Here is a 14568-nt window from a genome sequence, read left to right as displayed (position 1 = left end):
ACATCCTTCAGATGCTAACTCAGATGCTAACCCAACAGGGAGGGATCTCTCATTCCTCAGAACTGATAATGCCAAAAGAGAGGCACAGAGCTGCCATAAGCAAAGGATATTACTGGGCATTTTTTTCTAACATAAATGCTCCCTAGCTGGGACCCTAGAAGCACCAATTTCTGTGAATATAATGCAATATTATGGACAGCTTTTTTTTTTTTTTGGGGGGGGGGGGGTCCGGTCGTGGGACCTGAACTCTGGGCCTGGGCGCTGTCCCTCAGCTCTTCAGCTCAAGGCTAGCGCTCTACCACTTGAGCCACAGCGCCACTTCCAGCTTTTTTTTTTCTTTTTGCTTATGTGGTGCTGAGGAATCGAACCCAGGGCCTCATGCATGCAAGGCAAGCGCTCTACCACTGAGCCACCTTCCCAGCCCCTATGGACAGCTTTCTGCTTCTCTTCTATGTAGGTCCCAGACCCTAAAAATGCAAAGTGTCTACATTATGATAGATAGAAAGGCTCTACAACCAAGTAGGGACAACAACAACAACTGAAAATCAGAGAAAAGTAATATCCTAGCCCTCACTTAGCAAAGCCTTGGGAAAGTTTGCTCTTCTCATATGTACAGTGAAAAGTTTGGAAGAGATGGCCTCTAAAATCCCTTCTATCTATGACATATTGGAATGTTTCATTCCAACACCTAATACCAAGCAAGGGTCTAAAGAGTCATGGATAGCCAGTCTCAGGCCTGCAATCCTAGCTACTTAGGAGGCTGAGCTATGAGGATCAAAGTTTAAAGCCAGCTAAAGCAGGAAAAGTCTGTGTGCGACTCTGACCTCCAATTAACCACCAAAAAACTGGAAGTAGCCAGGCACTGGTGGCTCATGCCTGTAATCCCAGCTACTCAAGAGGCTGAGATCTGAGGATAATGGTTTGAAGCCAGCTTCAGCAGAAAAGTCTGCACAACTGTTATCTCCACTTATTCACCTAAAAAGTAGAAATGGAGCTCTGGCTCAAAGTGGTAGAGCACTTACCTTGAGTAATAGAGGTCAGGGACAGCACCTCGTCCCTGAGTTCAAGCCCCAGGACCAGCCCAAATGTAAATAAATAAATAAATATTTCCCTTTTCTTTCTTTTTTTTCTTTTTTGCAATTCTAGAGATTGAATCCTAGGCCTCATACGTGTGCTAAGCAAGAACTCTACTACTTGAGCCACATCCCCAGCTCTGAGCAAGTCTATCATCTATTACTGTATGAATTCTAACACAATGCCATCTGTAAGTCTAATTTTCAGAAGCCAAGTAGGACTGGTAAAGGCTCCAAGATCAATAGCTATGCAAGAGACATCATAATCAAGGTTATCAAAAAAGAAGTTGAGAGACAGGACTAAAGCCTACTTAAAACTAATTCAGGATTGGGCTGGCTTCAGGAGAGACTAAAAGACATAGAGGGAATATAGCAAAGCAACCAGTGGCATGATACCAAAGAAATACAGAGAGATTTCATGAAGCTCTAAGAAATAAGCAAAGTAAAAAAAAAAAACACCTGAAAGGTCACAATACTTAGAAGCTATTGTCCCCAAATGAATGGTTCTGGTAATACTGGGGGTATTGTTTAAAATGGCTCCAGTAATTCCTGCCCTCCTGGTGTTGAGTGACCTTATTATGTAATCCTATCTCCTTGACTCTGAAGTGGACTTACTGGCTTGCTTCTGACAAACAGAATATGGAAGAAGTGGTAGCATACATATTTCAAGATTAGACAATAAAAAGACTGGGACATTCATCTCACTCTCTCATGCTCTCTTGGATCACTTATTTTGGGGTTAGGAAGCCAACTGTCATGTCATAAAGCAGCCCAGTAGAGAGGTCCATGTGGCAGGGGACCAAGGCCTGCCAACAACCATGTAAATTAGCTTGAAAGCAAATACTCTTTCCCTAGTTGAGTTTTCAGCTCCAGCCAACAGCTTGACTGAAATCTCATGAGACCTTGAGCCAAAAATGCCCAGGTAAACTGCACCCAGATTCCTAATCCACAGAATCAAGGAGATTTAAGAAAAAAAAAAAAGTAATACCTTAAACCTCTAATTTTGTCATAATTTGCTATGCACCACTAAATACCAACCCAAGTGGGGACCTGGCCCATCTGCTCAGCCATTTCAAGACCACAGGTGGGACTAAGGAAGCGGTTATATACAGAAAAGTGAAAGGAGTGTAGGCCAGAAATTAGGTTAAATACTAGCACCTAGACTTTATTAACAATTTTCCTATGGTCTAGAGTAAGCCTTGAAGAAAAGCCTGGCTTGGCATACCCAAAGCCTATATATCCAGTGGGTATACTTGAAAAAAAACAATGGAACTACAGTAATTCAGAACGCAACTACCCTCAGAGACTGGTACTATAAGCAGATATATAAATTCTAAGCTTTTTCGGAAATGAAAAAAAAAGGCTGAGATGACTCAACTACCTATGTATCATTTTATAAAGATCCTTCATGAACATTGTCTTTTTTGGGGGGAAGGGGTCTGGTTGTGGGGCCTGAACTCGGGGCCTGGGCGATGTCCCTCAGCTTTTCAGCTCAAGGCTAGCACTCTACCACTTGAGCCACAGTGCCACTTCCGGCTTTTTTTTCTGCTAATGTGGTGCTGAGGAATTGAACCCAGGGCCTCAGGCATGCAAGTCAAGAGCTCTACCACTGAGCCAACTTCCCAGCCCACATTGTCTTTTTTTATCCTCACCTCACCACAACTTTTTTTTGTCCCTGTGCTAGGGTTTGAACTCAGAAAATGGGTGTTTTTTCTCTCAAAGCTGGTGTTCTACCTCTTACGCCACACCTCTACTTCTGGCTTTTTGCTGGTTATTTGGAGATAAGAATCTCATGGACGGGCTGGGAAGGTGGCTCAGTGGTAGAGCACTTGCCTTGCATGCTCAAGGCCCTGGGTTCGATTCCTCAGCACCACATAAGCAAAAAGAAAAAAGCCGGAAGTGGCGCTGTGGCTCAAGTGGTAGAGCACTGGCCTTGAGCTGAAGAGCTGAGGGACAGCGCCCAGGCCCAGAGTTCAGGCCCCACAACCGGACCCAAAAAAAAGAATCTCATGGACTGCCTGGGTTTGTTTCAAACCTTTATCCTCAGATCTCAGTTCCTGAGTAGCTAGGATTACATGTGTAAGCCACCAGCACCTGGCAAGCCACTAACTTTATTAGTTAATCTTATTCCTTTTTTACAAATGAAAAGTCTTATATACAATGTTGAAAATGAACCATACAACTGTGGACAGGGATGGAAAGAAAAAACTGGGAGAGAGAGAGGGAAGAGGTGACACTGTCCAAAAAGAAATGTACTCTGACCTGACTTATATAACTGTAACTCCTCTGTACATCACCTTTATAATACCTTTATAATAATTTAAATTTTTTATAATGACAATACAAAATTTAAAAACAAAACAAGAAAAATCTAAGGTTGAGAGAGATGAAGTGATTTATCATCCACTGGATAAGCAGGCTAATAAGGAAAGGGTCTAGAATTCTAAAGCTTTCAAGAAATCAGATATTTATATGGGTGTGGCCACCTTAGACCTTTCTGTAAACCAAAAGCAACATCACACTTTATACGTCTAAGCTTCTATCCAGCCATTTCCCCTAATTTCCCAACTTCCTAAAATAGGTCTTCTGGAGAATTAAAGTTTCACAGATGCCTTTTTTGTTGTTTTTTTTTCAAACAAATACATCCATATTACATTCATCAAGCATCAGTAGTAAATAATAAATAAATGTAAAGCCTATTTTCACCTAACTCCTTTCAAAGGAAGTATTTTTCAACTTTCAATCAGATACTTCAAAAATTATAATAGAGTCAGAAAAATAGAGTCAGAACCAGATAATATATACAGTTTAACTCAATTCTACAGACTTTATAGTACATGAAATATGCCACATGCAAAACCTTGTGCTAGGAGCTTCAGTAAAAAAGTTGAACATCCAAGGGAAGGATTGACATTATTCAAAAAGAAATATACTCTTTACCTGACTTATATAGTTGTAACTCCTCTGTACATCACCTTTATAATAACAATTTTTAAAAGCTGAACATCTAGGGCTGGCAAGGTGGCTCAGTGGTAGAGCGCTTGCCTTGCATACATGAAGTCCTGGGTTCGATTCCTCAGCACCACATAAGCAGATAAAAAAAAGCCGGAAGTGGTGCTATGGCTCAAGTGGTAGAGCACTCGCCTTGAGCTGAAGAGCTGAGGGACAGCGCCCAGGCCCAGAGTTCAGGCCCCATGACCGGACCCCCCCCCCCAAAAAAAAAAAAGCTGAACATCTACTAACCTAACTCTTGAGGAGTTTAGGGTGTAGAAGAGCAGGCATGCAGGCAGGTACATAAAGAGGTAACCGCACAGCATAGCTGCTAACGCTATAGAATCAATTATCTATCCTCCAAAGCAGCACTGCTTTGTAATGAGTGACTTTGCTATTCAAATATCTTTGTCCATACAGGTATGGACAGACTATTGAGGACTGAGGCTTTGAGTGCCAGATCTTTCTTTAGGTTATGCTGTCAGGTAATATGTTTTGGTAAAAATAACACAGGCTAACTCCACTGATCCTGCCACTTTTTAACTATGTCATACAGAAAACAATCTCTCTGCTACAAACTCATCGACTTTAAAATGGCAAAAATCAGAGTTTAAAAAAAAAGTTGAAAAGGGATAGGCAGACATAAACTTAATGCCAAGCACCCTGGATAAAAAGCAATATCTCGGAGCTGGAAAGGTGGCTCAGTGGTAGAGTGCTTTCGATTCCCCAGCACCACATAAGCAAAAAGAAAAAAAGCTGGAAGTGGCGCTGTGGCTCAAGTGGTAGAGCGCTAGCCTTTTGCTGAAGAGCTGAGGGACAGCGCCCAGGCCCGGAGTTCAGGCCCCACGACCGGACCCAAAAAAAAAAAAGCAACATCTCCAAAGACTGAGAAAAGGCCCCAAATGTATTCTAAAACATCAAATAAAGGAGAGAAACTAAGATCTATTAGACTTAATTGCAGTTTTTCAGCAAATTGTAACAGAAGTGAGACAGGACACAATCCACCAAGATCTCACAATTCTGAAGGAGCAGATATATAGAGAACGTGCTATGTGTACATCAGAAATTTATACAAAGTGTTCATGGGGTAATAAAGAAAGCTCTGTATTTTTATTTTATTTCTTTTTGTTGTTGTTATTCATGGGGCTTAAACTCTGGGCCTGGGCGCTGTCCCTCAGCTCTTCAGCTCAAGACTAGCACTCTACCACTTGATCCACAGCACCACTTCTGGTTTTCTGGTGGTTAGTTGGAAATTAGAGTCTCACAGATAAAAATATATATATTTCCATACCATATATTGTTGCAAGATATCACAAAAAGCCGGCACTTGTGGCTCATGCCTGTAATCCTAGCTATTAAGGAGGCTGAGATCTGAAGATCATGGTTCAAAGCCAGCCCAGGCAAGAATGTCTGTGAGACTCTTATCTCCAATAAACCACCAGAAAACTGGAAGTGGTGCTATGGCTCAAGTGGTAGAGCGCTCACCTTGAGCTGAAGAGCTGAGGGACAGTGCCTAGGCCCAGAGTTCAAAAAAAAAAAAAAAAAAAAAGATATCACAAAATATTGACATTCATCTTAAAAAGTAAGGCAATTGCCCAACATCAGTGGCTCATGCCTATAAGCCTAGCTACTAAGGAGGCTGAGATTTGAGGACTGTGGTTTGAAGCCAGCCTGTGAAGGAAAGTCCGTGAGACTCTTAAATGCAGTTAACCACCAGAAAACTGGAAGTGGTGCTGTAGCTCAAGTGGTAGAGTAGTCGCCTTGAGCTGAAGAGGGCAAGGACAGCGCCCAGGCCCAGAGTTCAAGCCCCACAACCGACAAAAAAAAAAAAAATTGAGGTAATTATTAGAATCACCACTAAATTACACATGACTGCAATCATCCTACCTGCAGGTACTCATGTGAGGTAGTTAGCTAACAGTGAAGTAATTCTGCTCAGTTACCAGCCACTAAACAGTGAACTACCATATGATGATACTAGTAACTCCAGACATCTACAATACCTGACTGACTCCTGATTCTCTTCTGCCTTCACCAAACCTCTCACTCTAAAAAAGTCCTCCTTAGCCATCTTAGCCTAGCTCAGCCCATATAAACCTCTTTCAGCCCTTTGCCTACATTTCAATAAGCTTAGGCATTACATTATATTTATTATTTCCTAAATATATATGGCCCTACAAGACTCAGATTTCTTTGGTAGACCTAAGTTTCTTCCACAGTACAAAGCAAGCAACATTCATTTTTCTCACTTATAAACTCAGTAACTAATTCAGGATCCCTATTCAAATGTCTAGTCTAGTGTTCTACCATTAACCTACTATGAAACTTGTATTTAATGCCTAAGTATCAATTTCCTCACACATAAAAACAAGTAGGCTGAACTGATATTTCAGTCTCTTAACTTTTTAATTAAATGGCCTATTTTTTTTTTTTTTGTTGGTCCTAGGGCTTGAACTCTGGGCCTGGGCACTGTTGCTCAGCTCTTCAGCTCAAGGTAGTGCTCTACCACTTGAGCCACAGCGCCACTTCCGGCTTTTTCTGCTTATGTGGTGCTGAGGAATCAAACCCAGGGCCTCATGCGTGCAAGGCAAGCGCTCTACCACTGAGCCACCTTCCCAGCCCTAAATGGCCAATTTTTATCACCTCGATCACCTCAGGATCTTAGAAAAATGATAGGGGAAACTATAGAGCCTCCCTCAACTCTCCCAGATACAGTCACTTGTTCCTCCGGGCTTCCCACAGTTTTCTGTGTATGTACGTATGTATGTATACATACAATACACCTAAAACAGCATTATCACAAAGTTTTGATAGAGTTTCAGGATATAAAGGTTAATTGCTGAAGGAGAGGTAAGGAGACTTCCTGGACTCAGTCTCTGACTCTCTTTACTAACTGTGTAATCTTGGGCAGTTTTTAACCTTACTATGACTTCATTTTCTCAACTATAAAATGAAAAGAACATCTATCACACAAGACATTTGTTGATAAGAGTGCCTGTCACATAATAAGCAACAAAAAACTGTCAGCTTGTTAAGATTATTTTTGATACTACTTTACTAGACATTGAATGCTAGATCTCTATTTCTCCCATTTGTGTTGTTTTCCACACCACAATATGCATATATGTATGTGTTTATTTTCTGTCTTCCCAATAATACCAACTTCTAGGAAGGAGGGAAGACATCTGCTTTGTTCATCCTTAACTCTCCACAGAAAACATAGATAGTAGCTGACCCAGAGCAGTCACTCAAATACTTGCTGAGTAAATAGGCCATGAGCTGGCACTGTTCTCTGCTTGCTGAATCAAATAACCCAGCTAAAGGTGATTGTCAAAGCTGAGGCCTTCAAACAGATATATCCAGGCTGTTCCAGGATTAGGGTGTCCCTCTCCCCAGCTGTGTTAACTTCAGGCAAGCCCCACCTACCTGCTCTTGGCCCCATCCCAGTTCTAGGAACAACCCTCTGCTAAAATTAGCATAGCTACCAAGATGGCCAACCCATTTATAGCCTTGGAGGCAGCAATAACTAACTGGGTAGGCAGACAGGCTCGAGCCTGACACTCCATCAGATGATTGAGAAGCTAGACTGCACCATACACACTGCCTAGAGTCCTATCTTCCGATACCTGCTTCTAGCTAAATGAACCAAACCACAGTTTCTGATTAGAGATTTTCAATACTCCAACAATGGCAGCCACAACTGCAGATGTTCCTTAGTCTTCACATATACTCTACAGAAAATATTTTTTAGTTTCTAGAAGCAATGAGCCTACAGAGTAACAGGGGTTCCAAGTACCCATTTCAAGTCATCCTCAGAAATGTAGGCACTAAAGTAGTAGCCAGGCACAGTTTGTTTTTTGTTTGTTTTTTTTTTGTCAGTCGTGGGGCTTGAACTCTGGGCTAGGGCACTGTCCCTGCGCTCTTCAGCTCAAGGCGAGCGCGCCGCTTGAGCCACAGCACCACTTCTGGTTTTCTAGTGGTTTATTGGAAATAAGAGTCTCACGGACTTTCCTGCCTGGGTTGGCTTTGAACTGAGATCCTCAGATCTCAGCCTCCTGAGTAGCCCGGCACCAGGCACAGTTCTTTACTGAGAAAGCAATTTAGCACAGCTAAGTGTGAAAGTATAAAAAAGACAGCAAGTGTCAGGGTTCTCTTCTGCCCAACAAGACAGTCTTCAAGCAGAGTCATGGGTTTAACAGTATTGAGTTTATGCAAGAGAATTTCACAAACATTTGTATTGGTGAGGAGGTTGGTATGAGGGACTAAACCCACAGCCTTTGCATGCTAACCAAGCACTCTGCCACTGAGCTATACCTCCAAGCCTACCATAAATATTGAAACTAAATCTTTTTGGGTGGTTTGTTTTGTTTTGTTTTGTTTTTTTTAACGGAGGAGGCACTACTGGGCTTTAAACTCAGAGCCTCACACTTGCTAGGGAGTTGTTCTACTAATAAGCCTTATTTCCAGCCCTTTTTATGCACTGGCATAAACTCTGGGCCTGGGCACTATCCCTGCGCTCTTCAACTCAAGGTGAGCGCTCTACCACTTCCAGTTTTCAGGTGGTTAATTGGAGATAAGAGTATCATAGACTCTCTTGCCTGGGCTGGCTATGAACCACAATCCTCAGATCTCAGCCTCCTGAGTAGCTAGGACTATAGGCTTGAGCCACTGGCGCTCAACTTATTTTATTTTTTGGCCAGTCCTGGGGCTTGAACTTGGGGCATGGGCACTGTCCCTGGCTTCTTTTGCTCAAGGCTGGCACTCTACCATCTGAGCCACAGTGCCACTTCTGGCTTTTTCTGTGTATGTGGTTCTGAGGACTCAAACCCCGGTCTTCATGCATGCTAGGCAAGCACTCTACCACTAAGCCACATTCCTAACCCCTGGCTATTATTTTTAAGAGAGAGTCTTGCTTCCTACCTAAGCATGCCTGGACCTATTTTAGCTCCCTGTCGTAGCTGGGATAACAGGTGAGTGCCACAATGCCCAGCTTCTTCTAAACAATGGCAGCCACAACTGCAGCTATCCCTCAGTCCTCACACACATTCAAGAGAAAATGTTTTTTAGTTTCTAGAGACAAAGAGCCTACAGGCTAACAGAGGTTCCAAGTATCCATTTCAAGCCATCTTAAGAAACGTTGGAGATGGGGGTCTCGTGGGCAACTAAACTTTTTTAAAAATCAAATTTTGTTAAAATTAATAGCCAAAAAAATCAAATTTTGGGGCTGGGAATGTGGAATAGTGGTAGAGAGCTTGCCTACCATTCATAAGGCCCTGGGTTCGATTCCTCCGTACCACATAAAAAATAAATAAAAGATGGGCCTAAGAATGTTGCTCAGTGATAGAGTGCTTGCCTAGCATGCATGAAGACCTGGGTTCAATTCTTCAGTGCCAAATAAGCAGAAAAAGCCAGAAGTAGCACTGTGGCTCAAGTGGTAGAGTGCTAGACTTGAGCAAAAGCAGCTCAGGGACAGTACCCAGGACCTGAGTTCAAGCCCCAAGATTGGCTAAAATAATAAGAAAGAAAGAAAGAAAGAAAGAAAGAAAGAAAGAAAGAAAGAAAGAAAGAAAGAAAGAAAGAAAGAAAGAAAGAAAGAAAGAAAGAAAGAAAGAAAGAAAAGAAAAGAATACATTAAAATGAGTTTTATTCAAAGTGGCGTGCACAACCTGCATTCCGGTAAAGAAGGAAGGTTTGTGACACCTTGCTGTGCCCCAATAAACAATACTAACCTGCTTAAAAAAGAAAGGAAAAAAAATATTTTTAAAAATCAAATTTTGCCACACAACTCATGCGCTGAGATGGTAGGGAGAAAAGGAATAGGAGAGAATAAGAGAATAGATGATACTATGCAAAAGAAAGGAAATGTACTTATTACCTGACATATGTAAAGGTAACCCTGTTATATATCACCTCTAAAACAATATATTTTTTTAAATCCAATTCTGGGCTGGGAAAGTGGCTCAATGGTAGAGTGCTTGCCTTGCATGCATAAGGCCCTGGGTTCAATTGCTCAGCACCACATAAGCAGAAAAAGCCAGATGTGGCACTGTGGCTCAAATGGCAGAGCACTAGCCTTGAGCTGAAGAGCTATGGAGCAGCATCCATGCTTAGTTCAGGCCCCACAACAGACAAAAAAAAAAAAAATCAAATTCTGTAACTGACTAAAAGGAAATAGATGAGTACAACATATTTTTTTTAATTGATGTTTTTAATATAGTCTCACTGGGCACCAGTAGCTCACCCCTGTAATCCTAGCTTCTCAGAAGGCTGAGATATGAGGATCATGGTTTGAAGTCAGCCTGGGCAGGAAAATCCATGACGCTTTTGTTTCCAATTAACCACCAGAATGCCAGAAGTGGAGCTCTAGCTCTAGTGGAAGTACACTAGCCTTGAGCAAAAAAGCTCATGGACAACACCCAAGCCCTGAGTTCAAGCCCCAGAAATGGTGCTCCCTAAAAAATGTATTCTCTGAATCCCTAAACACACTTTCCAGTGGAGAAAAGGGCAACTCTATTCTAGGGTCTCAGCTATAGTGTTACCGGTCCTGCCTGATTACCAGAAGAAGAGCAATATTCTCTAGGCCCCACCTAGCACTCCTTTAACAGGACAGGACATGAGAAGATGGAAGAAGGCCAAGACTTAGCATCAGAAGACTTGCCTACAAGACCAAGCACAGGACCCAGTTTTTTCACCCCTAGAAATAGGAATATATTATCTAGCCATACATTCTAATTGAGACATTGTGAAGTTCTATAGAAAACTTGAACAGAAATGTTCAACACATATTAAATATGACTTAGAAAATGGTAGCTTTAGGAGCAGTTACAACTTCTGTGTTCTAAAGATAAAAAGGGGTGGCTCAAGTGGTAGAGCACAGTCCCTGAGCAAGCAAACCATGAGCATGAAGTCCTGAGTTCAAGCCCTAGTAACAAGCACAAAACAAAACAAAAGTAGGGGAATTGAAAAGGTCTATAAGAGGTTCTAGCTGCATAGAAGTGTTTCCCTCAAAACCCTTTTGCAGAGCCTGGTCTGTGAGCCACCTCTTGACAAAAGTAAGTCTGAGTCAAAGCCCCAGAAAGAACGAAAGGGATAACCTACCAGAACCACAGTGGGGACACACAAGTTCCCACACAAATCATAAGCATTCTCCTACAGTCTCTGTCCAAGACGTTTTCTGCCCTGGAATTCACTGTTATTGTAACAACAGGAGCCAGTTTCTGAACTGAGAGAGTGGAAAAGAAGAAAAAGTCCATTTTTCCTTGTTTCATTCATCCTGTTACTGTGATCTCTGCCCAAAGCTGTGACATGCAGAGCGGTGGCGGTGGCGGTGGAGCAGTGAAGAGGACAGCACGGTTGTCTGGATGATGGGCTGATTCTAGGTGGTGGAATCAGCAGAGCTAGGTCCCTGAAATATGATGTGAGTGCTGTCCCTATAAGCTCAACCTCTGCAATATTCCTAAGAAATGCCAGACTGACTCTCTAGGTAAAACTTAAAACATACACACACACACACACACACTTCCTAATAGCTGATACCTAAAATTCAAAACTTCATCCCTTTAGCTCATGTCTAAAATCTAAAACACCTCCTCTGTCAGGCATTCATATTTTAAAGTTTAAAATATATATATCAGCAAAAATAGTTGTCACTGGGACAAGAGAGATGCTACTCGGGGCCTACATAACAGTTCCACCTGTCTTTCCTTTCACAGTCCAATGAAACCAAGCTCTGAGCTGGGTTTCAGAGGCCTGAGCAACTGCAAGGTTAATTTGTAAGAATGATCTATCTTGAACTCAACAGACTGAGTGCTACATTAGTACACAAGCCTCATTTGAAAGTCTGTTCTTGGGGGAGATGGAATCATATCCAGCCCAGCCATGGAAACTAAAGGGTGGCTTCCCAAGAAAAGGTCTACCTCGAATATCAGCCTCCGGATCCATACATGAGACACCTCACCCATGAAGACCTGAACTTCCTTTTCCTACTTCTATCAGCAGATACTCAAAGAGACATTCCCTCACTTGAGCTTGCTTAATGTCAAAACAATCCACTATAAACTCTTTCCCCACCCTACTTATACCTCCCCCACCTCTACCCTCCCTAACACACACATACACACACACACACACACACACACACACACACACATCTGCACAATACCGTTCTTCAGGCCACAGCTTTGGGCAGATCAGTTACAGGATGAAATAACTGAGAAAAGATCAACTACATGTTCTGCTATATAACTGTATTTTAAAAGGGCTCCTTTCTACTTCAAGCGTATACCAGGGATCCAAATGCCTGACAAGGCTTCACAAGTGTAGAGGGGAAGGAAATCAGGACATACGAAAAATAACACGGAATTCCCTACTCTGGCAGAAGAACCAGAATAAGTCAACAAGTGGTCCCAAGAACTATACTATGTCAAAGTCAAAAAAGGCCATTTCACTCCCTACTGGTAAATAGGATTCCATCTAAGGACTTGCTTTGATATTTCATACGGGCAGAGCTAAGAGACAGCAGATCTCCTTAAGGGAAGGGAAGGACTACGATTCTCATAGTAAGAAGGATTAGAAAGGCACACCTGAACGATAGGCAAGAAGCCCAACATAGCTGGCCCAACCCAAATGTTCTAGGTCCCTGCCCCCCCCCCCAGCACACTCGTGCTCCTAAGTGCTAAAACTTGGTGGGGGGCGGGGAGGGGGGAAGGAAGGTATCATCTGGACAGGGCATTCTTTACACAAGTAGTCCTGAGTGGGGTCTTGCCTTGCTGATCTGCTACAGGGCGATGTGCCCCCAAAGGCTTCCCACCGCCAACAAAAGGCATTCTGAGGAGGGATGCAGAAAGTTTATTCGGGAGACACACGTACCATTAGCCAGTGCAACGAAACAGAAAAAGAAAATAGAAAAAAACAAAACAAAACTTCTCAGACTAGGACTAGGCAGGGCCATGTGTGGACCCTCCACTAACCCACGGGTATCCATGTAGATTCCAACGGCCCGCTTCAGGTCACTGGGCTGGGAGTCAAAGCCCCCAGCCTCCGTCCGGCCCGCGCAGCAAGGCCTTCCTTACCTGCTGCAGTGGACTCCTCGTTAGTCGCCCCGGAACCGGCTCCTGCCGCCTTCTCGCTGTGGCTGTGGCTGAGGCTCTGGCCCTGGTGCAGGAGGAGCCCCCAGAGAAGCCACAGGGCAAGACGGGCGCACACCTCCATGACCGTCGGTCTCAGTCACCATGCGCCTGGTGTGGACACCTTGGGATCCCGGAGGCAAAGCCAGGAGCCCCGGGAGCGCAGCCCACAGTTCCTAGGCAAGCTGCCCTCGCCGCGCCGCAGCTGTCCAGCCACCTGCGGGCCTGCCTCCTCCGACAGCCAAAGGTCAAGTGCTCCCAAGTTTGGGCGCAAAGAGGGTCCCACGGTGTGGGTCGGGCCGGGCTTGGGCGGCGGCGGCCTCCACTCCGGCCGCTTCCGGAGAGTTAGGACAGGGTGGCCGCGGGGCCGCAGTCGGCTCCGCAGCCGGCCGACGCGGGAAGGGGCGCACGGGCTCCGCCGGGGTGGCGGAGGAAGCGCGAGGGAGACGAGGTGCGAAGCGGTGGCACCTGGCCTCGCCCCGCCGAGGAGGAGTCCGAGCCACGGAAGCTCCGGAGGGAAAACGTGCGACCCGCAGGCCCCCCAGGGGGCGCGGAGGTGCCCGGGATCCTCAGACTCCCGGGCCGAGGTCAGTGCACTCACTCAGTCCCGTGCCCAGTGGGCCCGCGCTGCCCCGCTCCAGCAGGCGGACGCACACGGGCCAGGCCCGGGACAGCGGCTCTCGGGCGGGCCGACAGGCGGGCGGGCGGGCGGGCGCGGGCCGGGCGGGGCGGGGCGGGGCGGCCCGGGGCGGCCGCGGGCGGGCGGGGGCGTGCTCTCCGTCGAACCCGCCCCGCGCCGCCCGGCCCCCGGACAAGCCCAGACCCGCCCCAGGGCCGGGGCTCAGCGAGGAGGAACCTGTGGGAGGCCGGGATCTCCTGACCGCCCCCCCCCCCACCCCACCCCAGCTCAAGATCTTCGTCCGGACCCCTACCTCAGCCTCCCTCCGCCGCCCCCCGAGTCTCCCGCGCTAACCGCCCGCCTATCGGAGGGCCCGACACGCAGTTGCTCAGGTAACCTAGGCCTGCGGTGGCGGCGGCGGCGGCGGTGACAGCAACTGCCCCGCCCAGATACCCGGGCCGCGGTGCTGCTCCACTCGCCTCAGCGCTAGATCCCAAGCTGGACCAAGGACCCCACGCAACGAGAGTCGGCCCGGGGCGTCGCGGGAGGTGACTACGGCCCCGCTGCGTTTGGCCTGGGGGCGCGCTCCCCCAACCCCCCCCACCCACCCACCACCCCTACTGGCCTTCCAAGCCCCGCCCTCCTTACGACCTCACAACCAATCGGCTTCCGTCTCTCTGCGGCTTTGGAACCAGTGCACGTAGGCTCCCGTACGTAGCGACCTCTGGTGGGAAATTCTAGGTACTGCAGTCCAGATGAG

General features: G+C 45.6%; 1 protein-coding gene across 2 annotated transcripts in view; it reads right to left on the bottom strand.

Moving 5' to 3' along the window:
- Stim1 (stromal interaction molecule 1) overlaps positions 1-13873 on the bottom strand; it is a 184083-nt gene extending 170210 nt beyond the window's left edge. For both annotated transcript variants that reach the window (XM_042687881.1, XM_042687871.1), the window contains exon 1: positions 13136-13873. In XM_042687881.1, coding sequence (XP_042543815.1) covers positions 13136-13274 — 139 coding nt within the window. In that variant the 5' untranslated portion in view covers positions 13275-13873. The remainder of the gene's footprint in view (positions 1-13135) is intronic.
- Between the last annotated feature and the right edge of the window lie 695 nt (positions 13874-14568).

This window comes from Dipodomys spectabilis, unplaced genomic scaffold (genome assembly GCF_019054845.1).
Source record: "Dipodomys spectabilis isolate Male_0828 unplaced genomic scaffold, ASM1905484v1 ptg000003l, whole genome shotgun sequence".
NCBI classification, from domain to species: domain Eukaryota; kingdom Metazoa; phylum Chordata; class Mammalia; order Rodentia; family Heteromyidae; genus Dipodomys; species Dipodomys spectabilis.
The sequence above is the reverse complement of the archived record's forward strand: the minus strand, read 5'-3'. Positions and strand labels throughout refer to the sequence as shown.